This window comes from Epinephelus fuscoguttatus, linkage group LG15, assembly GCF_011397635.1.
Source record: "Epinephelus fuscoguttatus linkage group LG15, E.fuscoguttatus.final_Chr_v1".
In the NCBI taxonomy this organism is placed as follows: Eukaryota; Metazoa; Chordata; class Actinopteri; order Perciformes; family Serranidae; genus Epinephelus; species Epinephelus fuscoguttatus.
The window spans coordinates 34,372,145-34,391,388 of record NC_064766.1 but is presented as its reverse complement, the minus strand read 5'-3'; the positions used below and the strand labels follow the sequence as shown (position 1 = coordinate 34,391,388).

General features: G+C 40.5%; 1 protein-coding gene across 4 annotated transcripts in view; it reads left to right on the top strand.

Annotated features, from left to right (window-relative positions):
* LOC125902431 (dipeptidyl aminopeptidase-like protein 6) overlaps positions 1–19,244 on the top strand; it is a 172,081-nt gene that overhangs the window by 132,269 nt on the left and 20,568 nt on the right. For all 4 annotated transcript variants that reach the window (XM_049598759.1, XM_049598758.1, XM_049598761.1 and 1 more), the window contains 2 exons: positions 9,951–10,071; positions 17,893–18,047. In XM_049598759.1, the coding sequence (XP_049454716.1) occupies positions 9,951–10,071; positions 17,893–18,047 (276 nt within the window). The remainder of the gene's footprint in view (positions 1–9,950; positions 10,072–17,892; positions 18,048–19,244) is intronic.

The window sequence follows — 19,244 nt, the reverse complement described above, 5'->3', positions numbered from 1 at the left end:
ACATGCAACTACTTGCAATGCACCATTCTGCGGCGTTCTAAAAACCTGCAGGTTCACACCAATGCAACTAGATGAGGCGGTGTATCATCTCTATGCAACAACTTTCTGTATTTCTGTTCTGATTTGCAGCTTTTCAGACTTATTTTGTGGCTGAATATAATTTGTAGCTTCTTAAATATGAATGAGGACAGTGATAATGAGATACTGGCTACAGTTGCATTTGTAGTAGTGATGAAATGGCGGAAGACAGAAACAAAACAAGCATCAGCTGGACTGTATTCATAATAAATACGTCACAATAACATGTGTAGCCAGCGCCAGCTAATCAGTCAGTGGGAATGTGTGTGTGTGTGGGGCATAAGCACACACAGCAAGCAGCAGCAGCGACCCACTGTCCGACACCGGCACACTGTGAGTACGGAAACAGAGGGCTCGGCGGGGATGGAGCACCTGCCGCAGCATGCAAATTCATTGTCTGCGGTCATTTTGGCTTGACCAGCAGATTTTGCTACAAGCTGACGGGCTGTAGAAACAGGTGACGAGCTTTACGTTCTAAAACAAGCCGCTGGCGATTTGACCAGCTGAGTTGCAGGAGACATCATCAGCCGGCTTGAGTCAAGTAAAAACAGGAAGTTCACACCGCTGCAACTTTTCTCTGCAACGTTCTAAAATGGTTTTGTGTCATTGCGAATCTTTGGTCTGAACTGGGCTTAGGATTTAGTAGCATCTACTGGCGAGGTCGCAGAGCTGAAACTTGTAGGAGAGCTATGGGGACCTGATGCAAAACTGCAATAGCTCTGTCTAGATCCAGTATTTGATTGGTCCGTTCTAGGCTACTGTCAAACTAAATGGCGGACTCTGTAGAAGAGGACCTGGTTCGCATGGAGATACAAATGGTCCATTCTCAGGTTACAAAAACACAACAACTATTATTTTCAGGTGACTATAAACCAATGAAAATATAGTGATGAATGTTATATACTATTTCTGCCAATAGGTGGCCCTAAATCCTACATGCTGGACCTTTAAAAACCACATTATGCTGTTTAATATTTTGACAAAAGTTTTGTTCATGTAGTCATGTTCCTTAAATTACAGCAACCAACAATCCAGCATAGTATACCTTTAAGGTTCACTTTGGAATTAGGTTAAGGTTAGGGTAATGACCAAAATACATGGGTCACGGTCACACTGATAGAGCAGTGTAGAGTTTTTCACCTGCTACATTTGCTTGGTCTTCCCAGCTTTTGGTTTGTGCCAGCCTCACCTGCACTTGTTTATGCAGGGTTTGATAGCATACATAATATTAACTGGCACTGAAGTAATTAACTGGGTTGTTTTAACTAAGGCTGCATTGATTTGATTGCTTTATTTTAATGTGAAATGTAAAAACACCCACTTGCTCTGTTGCTTGACACTGCCTCTGGTACAATGAGGTATTCATTCCTTTTTACCATTTTTAAACAGATTGTGCTCATTGTTACACAGGTCTGTGTAGGTTTTACCTGTTGGAGGGCTGCGGAGCCACGTGTAGAGAAAGAAATAGAGCGCCTGCGTAAAGATAACTTAAAGTAGTTTGGTTTCTGTGTGGGCAAGCATGGTTTCTATGGTCAGTGTAGCAGCTTCAGTTTATTATAATGGACTCGATCTCCTGTGGGTGTGCCATGATGGCAGACATGTCACGCTGCAACCGTGTCCCTTGTGTTATGGCTGTGATGGTTGGGGTAAGTCATTTAGGTCTTGTTCAGAATGCCAGCCCAAATCCATTTCTTGGCATATCCAGATTGTGTCCAGATGTATTTTAGAAAGTCTGGACAGCAAAAAAAACCACATTAAACTCAATTACTTAACATTACTTAGGTGATGTAATTAAAACAGCTACATTACTTTTAAAGGTAACCTTCTGATCACCAGCGTAGCTCAGAGTTACTGACGCCTACATCATTCCTGCAGCAACCCATGCAGATAGCTTGGTGATGTCTGGACACTTAAATCCAATCTCACCACTTGCAAATAGCAGTGTCACCAGCCGAATCTGGGCAGAGATGTAAAATGCACCAGTTGATTGGAGACAGTTTGTCTAGTTGGAGAAGCAAAATTAGTGTCCTCAGTTTGGTTTCACTGCAATTCTGTTTGGCATTTCCGTAATTTATTTTATTTACTGTACACTATGATGTGTATAACAAAGAGGAGATTGAGCTTTGAAAAGCTGAAATAGTTATAGAATAAAGCCTGCTAAACTATTTCCCTGAAGTCCTTGGATTTAAAACATCTCTACTCCAGACACTGATTAATTAATCGGTGTTTATTATATAAGAATGTTTTGGTCATGGAAAGAATAAAACCACAAATATCTTGATCTTGTGTAAATAGTCTGGTTAGTCTTTGTATTAAAACAACATCAGTGAACCACACCATTACTTAATGATTAACTTTTTATAATGTATTAATTTATTCTCAAGGACATTGCACGTTGATCAACATCACTGTAGATGTTCAGTGTTGAGCTGCTTTCACACCGTGGAGGCTACCAGCCATAACAGCTTCTTACCTGCAGGAGCATTTTGCAGGTATGTGTAAAATGTAAAGTGTTTTTAAAAATGGCTGCTGCCACCACGGTCAGCAGCTGTGATGCTCTAGGGCAGTGGTTCCCAACTGGTGGGCTGTTTAACATTTTATTTTAGAGTACTGTGAATTTCTGACACAGAGCTTTTATTTTGAAGTGTCATTTCCTGCTGTAGAGTGAGTGAGACAGCAAACTAGCTCAACTACACAGCCAAACAAGCATGGTTCTGAATATATATAACTGTGTGGACCTTGAACAAATGACAAAGGAGAAATCTGGACCCTGTGGCTGGACCTGTTGGGACCACTGCTCCAGGAAACATTGGCAGAAGTGTAAGCTAGCTTGTAGCTGCATTCTGTAGTAAGACAAGAGACATCACTGACATTACCAAAGATTTCTACATATTTGGAGAATTTACCAGTCATCTGAAGTTTGGTGTGAATGTTTTCTCAGGCCCAGTTTTTCTTCTGGTTGTTCTTTCAAGAAGCTTGCACAGTAATTCCGGGTATTCAAACACCAACATTATCAGATCCTCCAGTTTGTCATGTTTCTAGATTTGTGATGCTATTTGCTATTTGATCAGCTAAAGCCAGGTGGCAACTGCTCAACATGGTAAATTCAGCATGGCAGAGCAAAATCTGTGTGCGTTCATGTGGGGAGAGACTGCTTCATACCCTGACTGCCTCATTGGAAACCATTTCCCCTCTTCCACCTTGCCCTCATTGAAATGACTGGAAGCAGCAAGTTATAAGTTACCATGCGGTAGTGTGAAAGCCCCTTTAGCCAAAAGGCTGTTGTCCCTTCGCCAGATGTCAAAATAACCATTAAAATGGTACACAGCATGCACAGTTAACATTGCTGGCAGGTAGACTCTCTGCAAGGCTTAGTGACTGAAAATTCAGCTTTCTCAGATTTGAGGTGTAGTGACAAATTTAGGCCAGAGCAAGTGAAATTTTCAAGATAGAAAGGTCAACGTGTGGTCAAATTGAAGCTTATCAAATTGGGATGTTTTCTATGTACAAGCGAAGCAGTGATATTAAACAGAAAGTGATGAAAAATAGTAATTTTTTATGAGAATTTGTCAAACGGACAGTCATTTTTTTGTTTTTCTGGGGGACATTGTGTGTGATATTCTGAAATAAAATGGCAGCAAACCCCAGAATCTTATATTGCTACTTTCCCCTTTGTGTCAGAATACTCCTTGCCAAATTTCATACTTGTATGACTATTTATGCCATCGTAGTGCCCTAATATTTTTATTAAGATAATTCATCAGAAACATGTCCCAAAAAGGGGTTTTGGGCCCCCTGAGACCAAACGGCCCTGAGGTGGGGATGCTCGTCATCAACCTGTGACAGCCCAAGGTCAGGGTTGGGCTTTAAAAAATGTAAAAATTACTCAACACTTGTTACTCTTTTCAAAAGTATTACTTTACATACAGTATTACTCCCTTCCTGGAGCTTGACGTTGTGTTGTGGGTCGTAGTAGCCAAGGTGTTTTAGACTGGACGTTTGAGGATGTGTTTTTCGCAGTGGAAGGAGTTTTAGTCCGACTACCTGCAGCAACAGTGTTCTTGACAAAACCAGAGTAATGGGAATATTTCCAGCTGCTTAGGTAAAAATTTCCAACTAGCTTGCTGCTTTATGACGTGCAGGCGCAGCACAACGATTACTAAATAAGTCCGCTGATGTGATTTTGTATTTCAAGTCAGTAGTGATGTGGTCGCAAAAGTAACATTGTAACGAGTTGTTTAGTTTTGGAGTAACATTATTACTGAAATTTCATTAGTAATTAGTTACTCTACTCGGTCAGGAAAAAGTAATATTATTACTGTAACGTGTAACTAGTAATACAGAAACCATCATGAGGGCTGGACCTGGCTCCTGGCCTGACATGGGCGCTGCATTCAATCCAACATACTCCACCCTGCTGATGTAAATACTCACTAGTAAAACAAATGTGTATTAATCCGCAGCTTAAAATAGTCCACAAAGAAATGTAGCATTTACTGCTATTTGAGTGATGCTGCCTAAAAGTAACAGTGCCCTGTTGTTTCAGCTAACTATTTAGCATTTATAAGAAATGAAACAATATATTTGTGACACATTTTTAAATGTTTACATCATCAGTGGAAATTAATGGGCTTGGAGCGACAGTGATGGGGTGATAAAGTCAGAAAGGATTGAAAACAACTAAAACATTTTTAGTTTTGTTCTTTTAATGCAATTTGTTGGCAATGAAAAAAAAATATGTCAGACTTATCCTTTGGTGAGCTGCCATTGGTCTGAGCACCTGCTAGTCTTTTGTTTTATTCTCTCGCCTACTCTAATGTATATTTATATATATGTATATATATATATGTATATATATATATATATATATATATACATATATATATATACATATATATAAATATATATATATATATGTTGACTTTAAATTAGTTTCTGTTTGGATTGCGGTGCTTAGACAACACACCGCCCCGTGTTTCATCATATTACTTCAAAGCTTTGTCTTCCTCCATAATTGCTCTTATCGTATCATTGGCTTAAATTATAGATACGTTGCTGTGAGAAAATATTAACGTTTCAAGTGTGCGATGAGACTTTGCCTACTGAGGGAGGAAAGCAGATTAATTTGCATACAGTAATAGTGTACCTGATTGTTCCCTTCTGCAATGCTATTACTGTAGCTCCTGTTTGATTTAATGAACAGCCGAGGTCATGCGAGAAAAAATGAGACGAGCTCTCGTCTTTAGTCTCCATCTGACCTTTTTCTTTCCCCCCTCAGTGTTTCTGAATGTGATGATTTTCTAAGTTTATCAGAATGAGAGGAGTTTATAATCAGCTGCTTCATCAGCACATGAAGACGAAAGGTGCGCGTGAGTGTTTGTGGCGTTGTGGCTGTGTGCAGTGAAGCGTCAGATGTACAGTGAGATGGATCCTGCAACGCTCCCCTCATTAAGCCGCAAGCAATTACTCTACCGTGACAGAGCAATCAGTGAGGCTGGGTCAACACACACACACACACTCACACACAAACCTGAAAAAGAGATTATATTGACACGAGAAGAAGGGGGAGGAAGAAAGGGATGGATTTAAGAGGTAAAAAAAAAGGAAACAAATGAAAGTACCGCGTGGCAATGCTTCACAAACACCCAGGCACATGTACACACACTCACACACAAATAAGAAACCCTGCTATTCGGGCGCCACAGGTATCTTTGATGCTGCTACTTTCATCTCTCCACCCTTTTGAAATGAAGCCGTTTGTTTATTCTATTTTCTCTCATCTAAATCCCTTGAAGACTGAAAAGTCATTGAATGAGCGAGCGTTTAAGTCAAGAGATTGCCACCTGCTTTTCATAGGCCATTCAGGATCATTTACGACTAAATGCTGTAATGGGTTCTCTGTCTCTCGCACCCGGAGACTTCATGTATCTCCTTTAATCGTACCATGAAGCTGAATCGATGTTTTGAGGTACAGCTTTGACGCAGCTTCGACGGAGATATAATTCATAATAATTAGAATACTGAAAACTAGATTTTTATGTAACTCTTTGAAAGCCGCCTATGATTTTTATTATGTCCCGTGGCGGTTTTGCAACATACGCCAACCACCAGCTTCCTTTGCTTTACACAGCCCTGCATTGATCTGTTTTCCTCAGATGTTGATCCCACAATATAAAACTTTGATTTTCTCAACAGCCGCCATAGATCAGAGCGAAAGTAGCCATGTCTTTCTCTTTTTTGATTCTCGCGCTGGCGATTGGAGGCTCAGATTTAACTGAAGAGGTTTCAGCTGACAGCCCAGTCACACCAACACGACCTGTGCTTCAGATACCAATCAGCCCCACATTCACGTCCCTCGTACTGGCACCAGGCAAAGCAGAGAAAACACTGGAGTGGATTGACGGAGGGTTTCTAAGTGTCACACACTTATCTGCCAGCGGTGTGTCTTAATTCCTTCAGGCGGTGCCATCGCTGCTGCTTAAATCAGCAGTCTATCCCGCAGTTTAGCTCAGCCGTCGCCCACCCTCAGGAGACAGCATAATGTCTCAATAAACACAGGGGGTGAAAGAAAAGATGTGTGTATGTGCCCGCAGGGCGTCAGCCAGCTCCGGCGCTTCGATTAGCAACAGAAAGGGTTTCATACTGCTTTGGAGAGGAATTCAGCTCGAACTGTAATTAGGCAAATATCTGTTAATACACTGCTTAAGGCAGGTGTTGTCTGAGACTGTATTAGCTTGTTGAGTGGGTGTTTCTGGATTTAGATAAAGTCGTGTTGTGATAAAAAGCCACAGGTGGGTTTAGTGTGAAGGCTCGTACTAGATAGAAAGATGTGAGACACAGAGAAGAAGTCGTCCCAGCTTTGCACCACAGGCAATATAACTGCATGTTTTAGCCTAGTACCCTTTTAACCTCTTATTTATTACATTGTCAATCATTTTTAATGACTCTGAACTCTGATATTAAAGAATTAATGACACAGACATAAATACACATCTCAGTCAAACATGTCTGTGAGACAGTGACACAGCAGACATGGAGCAACATTAGCATTCATTTGGAGTCGTGTTTCGGTCCTCCTCATTAATGTAACTCCACACATGCACTGTTTTTGCTTCCCCGAGGGAAATATCAGGCTGTGCATTCAAAATATATGCATGGTTGTATGTAAGTGTATGATGTGAATGAGTATGAATGTATGGGTGCGTTTATTTTATAGAATTATATACAGATGTAGTTGTGATTTTTAATGCAAGTTCTGCATCTCAACTGCATCTTCTCACTCAGCTGTTATCTGTATATCTATCTATGTATTCTGTTTAATTCGATAAGCTTTATTGGCATGACTTGTGTGTTGCCAAAGCAGAATTACAATTTAAGACCGTAAAAATTCAAAAATAATTTAACAACACCCTTGCCATATTTCCTATGTGTTAAGATGGGTGTATATGTTTCATTTCTATTTTATTAATTTGTTATTTCCTAATTATGGTGTATTTGTTTCACCTGCAATGCCATTATACGGGTCGTGTGATGGCCTCTGATTGGTTCCTGCCAATATGTAGGTGTGGCCATGTTATATGTTTTGAAAGACCTGCAGTGGTGGAAACATGTTGGCTCTTTTAATGATTCAGCCACAACAATAAAGGCTTTTTAATATTTCCTTTCTTGTTTTTCTGTATTTTTTCGGAAAGTCTGGATTGCCTTCCCGTCGATCCAGTTAACAATAATGTATTATTACAAGTGCATTAACATAAATTTTAAGGGAGAAAACTTATTAAGTGAAGGAGTAAATAAAAAGGCAGAGAGTGAGCTGTGAGGAGATGAGCTACATGTTGTTGTGTTGGCTGTCTCTAAGGCTGTGACATGCACTGACATATTTTGCTGTTTCTAGGTCGCTGACATTATTTTCTCTGAGTAGATGTTGCGTTGTAGTCTGGTCAGAGAGTGGAGTTTACATTTAATTTTTGCAAAGAATATTGTTCTGATGTCTTCATATGTGCCATATGTGAAGTGTTGCTCTGTCTCCACCTTCACCTCTCTCTGAGGACACAGCTGACACAGCCTGTCTTCTCCAGGCAGCCACGTCTGCCAGTCTCTGTGTCCAGGCTGTGATCACTGAGTCCCTTCACAGTCAGTTTCTGATGTGTCACAGCGGTCAGATAGTTTGCCATCATGTACTGTCTGTGTAGGGCCAAATAGCACTGAAGTTTGTTTTGGGTTTTTGTGGTAGACGTCCAATAGTTGATGTAGTTTTCTTTTTCTTTTGCAATAATTTGGTTGGAATGGATTGTGTGAGGGTTGTCCTGAGGGCTTGTGCTGTTAGAGGAGGCATCTATCTATCTATCTATCTATCTATCTATCTGTCTGTCTGTCTGTCTGTCTGTCTGTCTGTCTGTCTATCTATCTATCTATCTATCTATCTATCTATCTCTCTGTCTATCTATCTATCTATCTATCTATCTATCTATCAGTCTGTCTATCTGTCTGTCTGTCTGTCTGTCTGTCTATCTATCTATCAATCTGTCTGTCTATCTATCTATCAATCTGTCTATCTATCTATCTATCTATCTATCTATCTATCTATCTATCTATCTATCTATCTATCTGTCTATATCTCTATCTATCTATCTATCTATCTATCTATCTATCTATCTATCTGTCTGTCTGTCTGTCTGTCTGTCTGTCTGTCTGTCTATCTATCTGTCTATCTATCTGTCTATCTATCTATCTATCTATCTATCTATCTATCTATCTATCTATCTATCTATCTGTCTGTCTGTCTGTCTGTCTGTCTGTCTGTCTGTCTGTCTGTCTGTCTGTCTGTCTGTCTATCTATCTATCTATCTATCTATCTATCTATCTATCTATCTATCTATCTATCTATCTATCTATCTATCTGTCTGTCTGTCTGTCTGTCTGTCTGTCTGTCTGTCTATCTGTCTATCTGTCTGTCTATCTGTCTATCTATCAAACCACTGAAACGAAAGATTTCTTTTTCAAGAACGACTTGGCCAAATGAGGCAAAAACATTGTCACAACAATAAGCACAAACATGCAAATACAACTGTCACACAAAAAGTTATAATACACAGTTTCAGTAGACTGCTACTCACCCAGTCCTTTAAAACTGATTGATATGTTTGACCATATGGGAAGAAAATTACAAACATTGAGCACATGAAGAAAAGAGGAAAAAAGAGTGGTCCTTGTACTCAAATCTGATTTGAGGTTTTATTTTGTTCTACTTCCTGTACTTATTTTTTTTTTATCTTTTTTTGGTGCGGTTGTTACAGAGGGGTAAGTGGACAACAGTGCCACTTTGGATATAATTATTGGTTACAATCTAAACGATTGCTTTGTTTTTGTTTTTGAGTTTATAAAGTGAGAAAATGACGATCAGATATGAATAAGCTTGTTTGTGATGTGTGTGCCTTTAAGTCTTGTTTTGTATTGTTGTTTTTTACGATTGTGGGTCTTAGTTTTGCTAGATGAAAAGTGTTCATTGTACATCCTGAAAAATCAAAATTGGCTGATATTCCCTCATGGTAATCAGCTCAGACAATTTCAGGTCCTTTTGCACATCATCCCAGGAGGAAGGGGCACCATATTTAAAAGCATTTTTGCCTAGTTGTGTTCAAACCTTGGGGCCCAACATATACACAGAAGGGACCTACCAAAGGAGAGATTTATAGATATAAAAACCAAGCAGTGCAAAAGTCTGCATACATACAGAGATGGCCATTTGGCGGCAGCATACAGTGTGATTTCCACAGCCAGTTAAAAAATGTAAAGCACAGTTGTAACAGTGTCCGTACAGCATACAGTGATACAGAGACTAATGATTGTTCTTCCTTCTGCTGTTCTCCGTCCAGATCTTCATATTTGAAAACAACATCTACTACAGATCTGCAGTAGATAACCGAGCCATCCGCCTGGTTTCCACTGGGAAAGAGGGAGTCGTCTTCAACGGGCTCGCTGACTGGCTGTACGAGGGTAAGACAGCTACAGACACAGTTACACCAAAAACACGACGCTCAGGGTAACATCACATCCCTCAGTAACGCGTTGCAAATAGTGGACTTTCTCTAAACTTCAAAGGCAGAGTAGGAACTTCTGTCACCTTATAAGCTCACAAAACTTAGAAGTCTAAAAATACATTACATGGCCAAAAGTATGTGGACACCTGTCATTGATGTGCTATTGTATCACTCTTTCACTCTCCTGGGAAGACTCTTCAAAATGTTAGAGCCTGTCAGGGATCTTCTAACGCTCAGTCACAGAGCATTATTAGTGAGGATGGATCCTGGTGTTGTGTGATAAGGTCTGGCTAGCAGCCGGCAGTCCAGTTCATCCCAAAGCTGTTCTGTGCAGGTCAGTCAAGTTCATCATTTCAAACTCAGAAAATCTTTTGATTCAGGCCTCACTTTGTGCTCGAGGGTGTTGTCACGTTGAAAAGTAAAAGGCCTTCCAAGAAACTGCTGCCTCAGATTCTTAAAGCACACTGTTGTCTTAGATATCACTGTATACAGCAGTGTTACAATTTCCCTTAAATTTGCGTCAAAGGTGGAGTATGCAATTCCAGTCCAATACAATTTTTTTTTTAAAATTCAGTGAATATCTCCTTACAGTCTGCTAGCTGTCTGTTCTGTGTGTGTGCCGAAACAAAAAGTCTGGAATAAACAAAGTGGTTCAAAACGAGCCAAACAACACGATGCTGGCTTCTCTCCCTCCTTGAAGTTCTCGCCAGCGAGGAACAGAGCTACACCTTGATAGTAATGAAACATAAATAACCTCAGAGATATTACCGGAGCTTCTGAAGGAGCAGGAGGAGTGTGTTTGTTTGGGTGATGAGTTCAAATGTTAACAGTCTTTCTCCAGAATTGATAAAAGGTGATATATTATCACCTTTTAAGTTGATATGGCGAATGTGTTAGCAAACAGGTGATGATTTACACATTCAGCAAACACAGAGCAACACTAGCATTCATTTGAAGTTGTGTTTCTGTCCACCTCATAGATTTAAGTCCAATATACACTCTGTTTTTGGTTTCCTGAGGGAAATATTCTGTTCTTTACGAGCCACTTTATTAGGTACACCTAGCTAGTGCCAGGTTGGACACCTTTTCTCTTCAGAACTGCCTTAATTCTTTGTGGCAGCTGCTGCAGATTTGTCAGCTGCACATCCATGATGATCCATGAGGCCATTGGAGTACAGTGAACTCACTGTCATGTTCAAGAAACCAGTTTGAGATGATGTGAGCTTTGTGACATGGTGCGTTATTCTGCTGGAAGTAGCCATCAGAAGATGGGTACACTGTGGTCATAAAGGGATGGACACGCTCAGCAACAATACTGTGGTGTTTAAACCATGCTCAGTTGGTACTAAGAAAATCTCCCCCACACCATTACACCACCAGCAGCAGCCTGAACCGTTGATACAAGGCAGGATGGGTCCATGACACCAAATTCTGACCCTACCATCTGAATGTGGCAGCAGAAATCCAGACTCATCAGACCAGGCAACGTTTTTCCAATCTTCTATTGTCCAGTTTTGGTGAGCCTGTGTGAACTGTAGCCTCAGTTTCCTGTTGTTAGCTGACAGGAGTGGCACCTGGTGTGGTCTTCTGCTGCTGTAGCCCATCTGCTTCAAGGTTGGACAAGGTGTTGTTGCTTCAGAGATGGTCTTCTGCACACCTTGGTTGGAACCAGTGCTTATTTGACTTCCTGTTGCCTTTCTATCATCTTGAACCAGTCTGGCCATTCTCCTCTGACCTCTGGCATCAACAAGGCATTTTGGCTCACTGGATATTTTCTCTTTTTGGGACCATCCTCTGTAAACCCTAGAGATGGTTGTGCTGAAAATCCCAGTAGACCAGCCCATCTGGCACCAACAACCATGCCACATTCAAAGTCACTTAAATCACCTTTCTTCCCCGTTCTGATGCGCAGTTTGAACTCCAGCGGGTCGTCTTCACCATGTCTACATGCCTAAATGCATTGAGTTGCTGCCACGTGATTGGCTGATTAGCTATTTGTGTTAACGAGCAGTTGAACAGGTGTACCTAATAAAGTGGCTGGTTAGCGTATTTATTTATTTATCTACTTTTTGGTGTTGTTTCCATGACTTTGAAACAATCTTGAATAATAACCTACAGGCAGAAGGCAGAGTCTCTGCACTCTGGGTCATAAGTGATGATTGAGGGGGATTACATCTGTATGAGTCTGTACATTAGTTATTTTTTAGAAAAATCCTGCAAACTGTACCTGTAACTAACAAAATCTGAAGCACATTTTGATCTGCCTGCCCCCTGCCGAGAACCATGCTGTGTGTTTGTGTGCATGATTCCATCTGAAAGAGCACAGCTGGCTACGTTTCAGTGCCCCTCCCTTTCTAGACTTCCCATAGCTTGTCTTTGTGTTCAGGCAGTTTTAATTAATTCATGTCTGCAGTGCTGCAATCTCGTTCAGCAGATGTTCAAGAGCCAGCATACTTGTAATTTAATACGAGACATTTTCTGATTACTGCATATGTGAGACAGACATTGCAATTACATACCACTCGAATAGGGCTTTGTTTACAGATGCGCTGCCATGTTTGAGACTAGTTTCCCCCACTGTGCCTTCTTTCATAACAAAGTTCTTAGGTTCAAGTGAAGAGGTCTGTTTACAGCATTGTCATAATTATTAATTTGGATTTATTCAGAGGCTGGTTTTGGATAATGATTGCGGTGTAATTGTATAATGTAATTGCAAAATGCCAGTTATTATGAGAAAATTCTGTTACAGTGTATGAACTGCTTCAGGGTCGGCTCTAATCGGGTTTTCATTAATGGGATTATTTCTTTGTTGTAGACACAGAACATGACATGAAAGAAGTAATCCATTTTCAGTGCTAAAGAAAGATTCGTCTTGCTTTGTTTTCCTGCTACGTTTCATGGATTTATCAGCGGATAACAGACTGTCTCACAAAAGCAGAGATCACGTGGCTTTCGTCTTTTATGCACACAGCTTACAGTGTTAACAGTGTGCACGGTTGTTCGGGTGGGATAAGTTTGGCAAAAGTTGTCTTAGTGTGCTTCAAGGTGAGGCTGCCTCATTTCTCCCCGGTCTTTACTGTTCTGCAGTCAAACATCTTCAACCTTGAGGGAAAGGATTTAGACTGTTTTTGTGAGCAGCGAGCATTCTCATGGATCGTCCTCTGAGCCTCTACAGCTCAAACATTTCCATTTAATGTCCACTTTTATGGCTTTAAACTTTCACATGTGTATGAATGTGAAATATATACATTTAAAATATGCTTGTTCACTGAAGTTACAGTATGTCGTGCAGATTTTATTGAAATATTCAAACTTCTGGCTGCATCATTACATCAAATGGAGTATTTTAGATGCTTGGACTGTGAAACACTGGAATCCTAACTAAAGTTTGAAACACAGTCCTGTGGGTTTGAATAATGCCAAAACAAAAATAAATTCCCTGTAAGGCTTTGATGTTGATCTGAGATAATAATTATACCTCAGTTGTCATAATAAGGCATCAACAAATGTGAGCGCTAACTTTGATCAAGAGATTAAAGATAGTGAAGCAGTGGGACTGAAACTGGGACGACTTGTAATGTTTCCTGTAGAGCAGTGGGTTTGGGAGATGGCGGAGATGAAGGAAATAGATTTTTACAGGAATGCAACATGTGTGTTTAAGTCTGTGCTTGTGCCCCTTGGCCAGATAATTGAGGTTAAAATAAAACTTCTGGACTCTATTTCCCCCATGACTTTGTGTCTAAGTGACTAACATAGACGAGTCACAGCAGTTAAACAGACTGCAATGTAATCGCTATGGGCAATTGTGCACCGCCAATTTACATCCATTCATAGTGCTTATTTTTGCCACTGACAAGCTCAGATTGTTGTTATAAGTGTCTGACAGCATTATGGAAGGGACCCTCCAGAGAAAATAAAATGTTCCTTACCTTTTGCTGATTGGGTCTTTTTGTTACTGTGCCCAAGTGTCACTCAAGGAGAAGTCTTGATCTGAAATCTCGTGGACTTTTCCACATTGTCGAAGCTACGCTCCAACTCTCACGAACATTTTCACTGTTGTGTTTTTTCTGGTACAAGTCACTTCTTGCAAGACTTAAGAACGAAACTTCTCCTTAAGCGAGACTTTTTGGTCACAATAACAAGCAGACCAGCAAAAGTTGAGAATAAAATTTTTCATTTGTCTGTCACTTTACATCCACTAAAAGTGTTTATGCCACTGACAGCTCCAGATTGTTATCCTAAGTGTCTAACCTCATTATGGAAAGGAGAAATGAAACTTACCTTTTGCTGGTCTGCTTGTTATTATTATGACCAAGTCTCGCTCAAGGAGAAGTCTTGTTAAAGTTTTGCAAGAAGTTGTTGCAGGAAAAACAGCGATGAAAATGTAAGTAAGAGTTGGAGAGAGGAGTGCTGGGAGGTGTTTGTTGTGTTGGAGTACAGAAAGCATGGCTTCGATAATGTGGAAAAAAAGTCCAAGACTTCTCCCTGAGCGAGACTTGGGTACAATAACAAAAAGATCCAATCAGGAAAAGGTAAGGAAAAACTTTTTTTTGTTCTCTGTAGGGTCCTTTCCATAATGTTGTCAGACACTTATAATAATCTGAGCCTGTCGGTGGCAAAACAAGCACTTCAAATGGATATAAATTGACAGCAATTGACTTTTTGCTAAGCCCCGCCCCTTTGTAATGGTACAACAAGCTGTCGGAGTAAGCATGGAGCCCACACTGTAACTAACTGCACTCCCTGAAGAAATATTATCATATTTTTGGAACAATGAAAGAGTGATTCCAGAGAGAAGCAGACAGAGGGGTCTACAGTCTGTGTTTGAAGGATATATCCAGGATGTCAAACTGACTCAGCAGCAACAACAGGTTAAAAAGACAAAGATAGTTACAAGCTAAAGCCGAACTATAGGCTCCAGATCACAGTGTAAAAGTGAACCACCACATCACTGCTGATCGCCACACAAGACAATGAATATAAAGGGAAACTTTGCTGATATTAAACCAGCTGTGTGGCATCGCAGTGTGTGCAGATGAACAGTGTTTAGCTGCCGCCAGACATGCAGGGATCTCCGGGGGAAGTCAAACAACATTCATCTGTACACAGTGTGATGACACACAGCTGGTTGAATATCAGCAAAGTTTCCCTGCTTCCCTTCACTGGTTCCTGTACAGCAGGGTCGGTCTTTGTTTAACTGTTATAATCATTAAAAAGCAAAAGCAGCATGTGTATACATTCAGTAGGCTATATCTTCAGTATCTAGCTAGCTAATCCTACATGTTTCAGGGTCTGAGTTTGGTTTTGGAACAGGGAAGTAAACATTTGTCTTCTTCCAACCTCTCCAGGTAACGAGTATCATTAATACACGACATATGCCCCAGGCACAACATTTAGCTCCAAATCCACAAAACCAGCCTGAAAATGAAGGAAATCTGAAACAATTGCAGTAGAGTCAATGGAGCACAGCTGTGTTGTTGTCGGACCCTGATCTGAACTGGCTTGATGCTACGTTATAATTGACCAGTTTGGGTCTGGGGGCGGGACTTCGTGAAGGGTCCATTGCCCGTAGGTTTTACATTACAGCCTGTTTCGCTATTGCAGCTGCAGCGATCTCTCTCTCAATACTGGACCAATTTCAAAAATAGTTGTCTAAATTAGTCACAAGGTTGAAAAATACCAAAGTTTTCCTTCAAGACAGCTGCGTGTTCGCCCCTGACAGCAATTACTGTCATGCACAGAAGACTGTGTCAACCTCACAACCAATACACAGCACAAGGGCAGCAAACACAAAACCAAACCTTCTTTTTGTGGCACTGTTAGACGAAATGTTCCTCTTTTTGTCGTGCAAGAATTTCAGATACAGTGTGTATCCGAAGGTTGATGGTCAACAAAGGCACCATTTTTAAAGAGCAACATGCCAGGAGTCTTATTAAATGCTCTGATATTTGTGAAATGTTGGGCAGACTGTACCGACTAATGTTCTGTGGCCACAAGCCTTGAAATTCCTGCTGCACTGCAACAAACTAGTCGACCTCAGTGTGAAAACTCCATCAAATGTTGAGAATTCAGCACTGAATAGTGTCCTTTCCTCAGTCCGACCCTGCGCTAACAGGCTTCACCTGTGAATTCACAGTGATGTGGAGGAAAAAAAATAGCCCGATTTCATCAATGATTTCTCATCAAGGTTGAGCTGATTTTTGAAAAAAAAAAAAAAAAAGACAGGCTGTTGTTTGGATCTCCCCATGTAGGTACAGTAGAGTGTGCGCTGTTTTTCCATAGAGCTCTTCTGCCCCCTGCTGGATGGAAATCACTCAATAGGAAACTGCTGAGAAAAAGGAAGCTGTAATCAGGGAGACAAAGGATCACATTCTTTAAAGATAATCAGATTTTTCTGTGAGGAGGCAAAAGAAACTAACCTTGTCTCCAAAATGCATCTGTCAATCGATGAAAGCCTAGTGTTCACTCAGAGGGAATATTTCATGATGCTGTTTTATACCACCACAACATAACCTTAAATTATAGAACTAGGCAAAAAAAAAAAAACAATGTACAAATGTAACTGGTGGACTCAAGTGTTGTCTGCATTGTGCTAATATGAAGGGGCACAGACTGTTCATATCTTTGGAGGTGATCTCTGTCTACTCCTGACAGCTGACAGCAAGAGGTAAAAGAAAATCCTCCGTCAATCACAACCATGTATACACGAGCGCCTACGCAAATTAAATGACATGGCAATATGTTGGCATATTGTGCAATAAGTTTAGGCTGAAAAATGAACTTAGAAACAGCAGAAATTACTACGAGAGCATTGTAGCTTACCTCTCCCATGGAGCACAACAGCCAAAGGGGAGAGGTAAGGCAGGAGACACCCCTTCAGACGTTCCACATATTGACTATGGAGGCCTAAGTGCATCCGGTAATAACAGCTGAAACAAATGTTGTGTAATTATAATACTTCATATTACAAATGTACATTTGACTTTGTTACACATATTACTGCTGTATTTTTGAGCCTGTTATAAGCTCATACGGAAGTAATCCCTGTAGCATCTGCAGAGACTCTGCCCTCTGCCTGTATTTTCTTATTTCCTTCCTATTTTCTGTGTTCAGGACATTTATGGGTGTTTCCCCATAGCGCTCAGCTAAAGTCAAGGCTTTTAAAAAATGTAGTGACCAGGTGCCAGACTGTGAGCAGCGTGCATTAGAGAAACAGCACCAAAAAAAGCTCAAATATAGCGAGGCAATACGCCAAAGGAGAGTGAATCTGGGGTTGGCTTTTACGTTCACTTTTGCTGGCGAGCATGTTCCCGACAATCCTGGATATTATACCTTAAGGAAGAAAATAAAATACTTGACTACTGTAATAATATATTACAGTGATTTATATCAGTTGTCACTGTTTCATTCACAGGCATCAACATGGTGTATTTACTGCAGTATCAAGCTCCTGGTTTCTGAAGTTTAAAGTGTCAAAATGTAACATGAGTAATTGGTTTATTTCTCCTCAGTAAGAGGAATGAGCCCCATAAATCATACAAGCATTAAACTTGTCTCTGTTTCAAATGGTGACATATTGGAAATGTCTTCATCAGTGTCAGAATGCATAATAAGTACATAAACACCAGCTAACAGGAAAGATGCAGATAGAGCAATGGATTCTTTTTATCTAGAATAACTTTAGGACAGTTCCCAAAGTCAGTCTGGTCTTTGGAAAACATCAGTCGGTGGTGCATGCCTCACAGTGTGTGTATTATCTGGTTGTTTTGTTTTACAGAGGAGATCCTGCAGACCCACATAGCCCACTGGTGGTCTCCAGATGGGCTGCGTCTGGCCTACATGACCATCAATGACACGCTGGTGCCAAAGATGGAGGTTCCCTTTTTCACTGGAACACCGTACCCTGCCAACTTGGAGTATCACTACCCAAAGGCAAGTCTAAAGCCACAACACACACCTATCTATCATACCTATTCCTAAAGGGGGAAGTTTGGTGTTTTTCAAACTGGACCCTATTTTTGACAGGTTTTGTGACAAATGGGAACAACCATTTTTTAAACTGGTCCAGTATTAACCAAGAGGGCTGCTGATGAGCCACATAACAGGCTGTTACGTAACCACCGTCAATTTACGTCCACTAAAAGAGCTTGTTTTGCCACTGACAGGATCAGGTGGTTATTCTAAGTGTCTGACAACTTATGGAGCGAATCCCGACAGAGACAGACCTTTTTGTTGATGAGTAAGATCCTTTTTGATTAACCAGAAACAACCAGATTCCATGTAAGTAAACAATAGGTTTAGCCTGTATAGAGTCAGCATAATTTGGGGGAATTAAGGGTTTATTTCAACCAAACTAGAGCTGATGGTTGTTGGAACGGTGGAGGACAAACAACGATTGTTTTTAGTCTTGTGCGTTTGGCAATAGTGATTTTGGGGCTGTTTTTGTTTAAACACAAAGGATCTTACTCTTTGACAAAAATGTCTGTCTCTGTAGGATCCTTTACATAATATCATCAGACACACAGAATAATAATCTGAGCCTGTCAGTGGCAAAAACAGATACCTTAGTCATCGTAAATTGATGATGTGAACATCCCCCGAGCCTTCGCTGTCACTGCCAGATGCAGCCGTCTCGCTCGATACTGGACCAATTTCAGTTGTAAAAAACTATTGTACTCATTTTTCACACAGAAACATGGGAAATAGGGTTTAGATAGAAAAATACTGAACTTACCCTTTAAGCTGAGCAAATTTTAAGTGGTTATCAGCAATGTCCGCTGCTTGATTAAAATAAAATCCTCTTTTTGTTGTTCAGCAGATGAAACATTTTTCAATCAGATGGTTAAACGAGTCTTTGAAGGCTCTGAAAATTCCCTCAGAGCAACAGCAAGTTTGTTTAAATGATCATCGCTGGTTGATTCTAATTTAAAAATGTGTGTTTTTACTTGCTGTGCAGCTAATTGTTTTAGATTCTTAGGTTTTTTTTTATATGTCTTGCACATGTAAATGTTATGTTGAGCCCTGTCAAAGAGGAATTTCTGGTACCATTTGCTTCAGACGATAAAGTATCTATTCTAATTGTCCTCTGGAGACAAACTAAAGTTGAATTTGAAGTTGATGGCTGCCTCT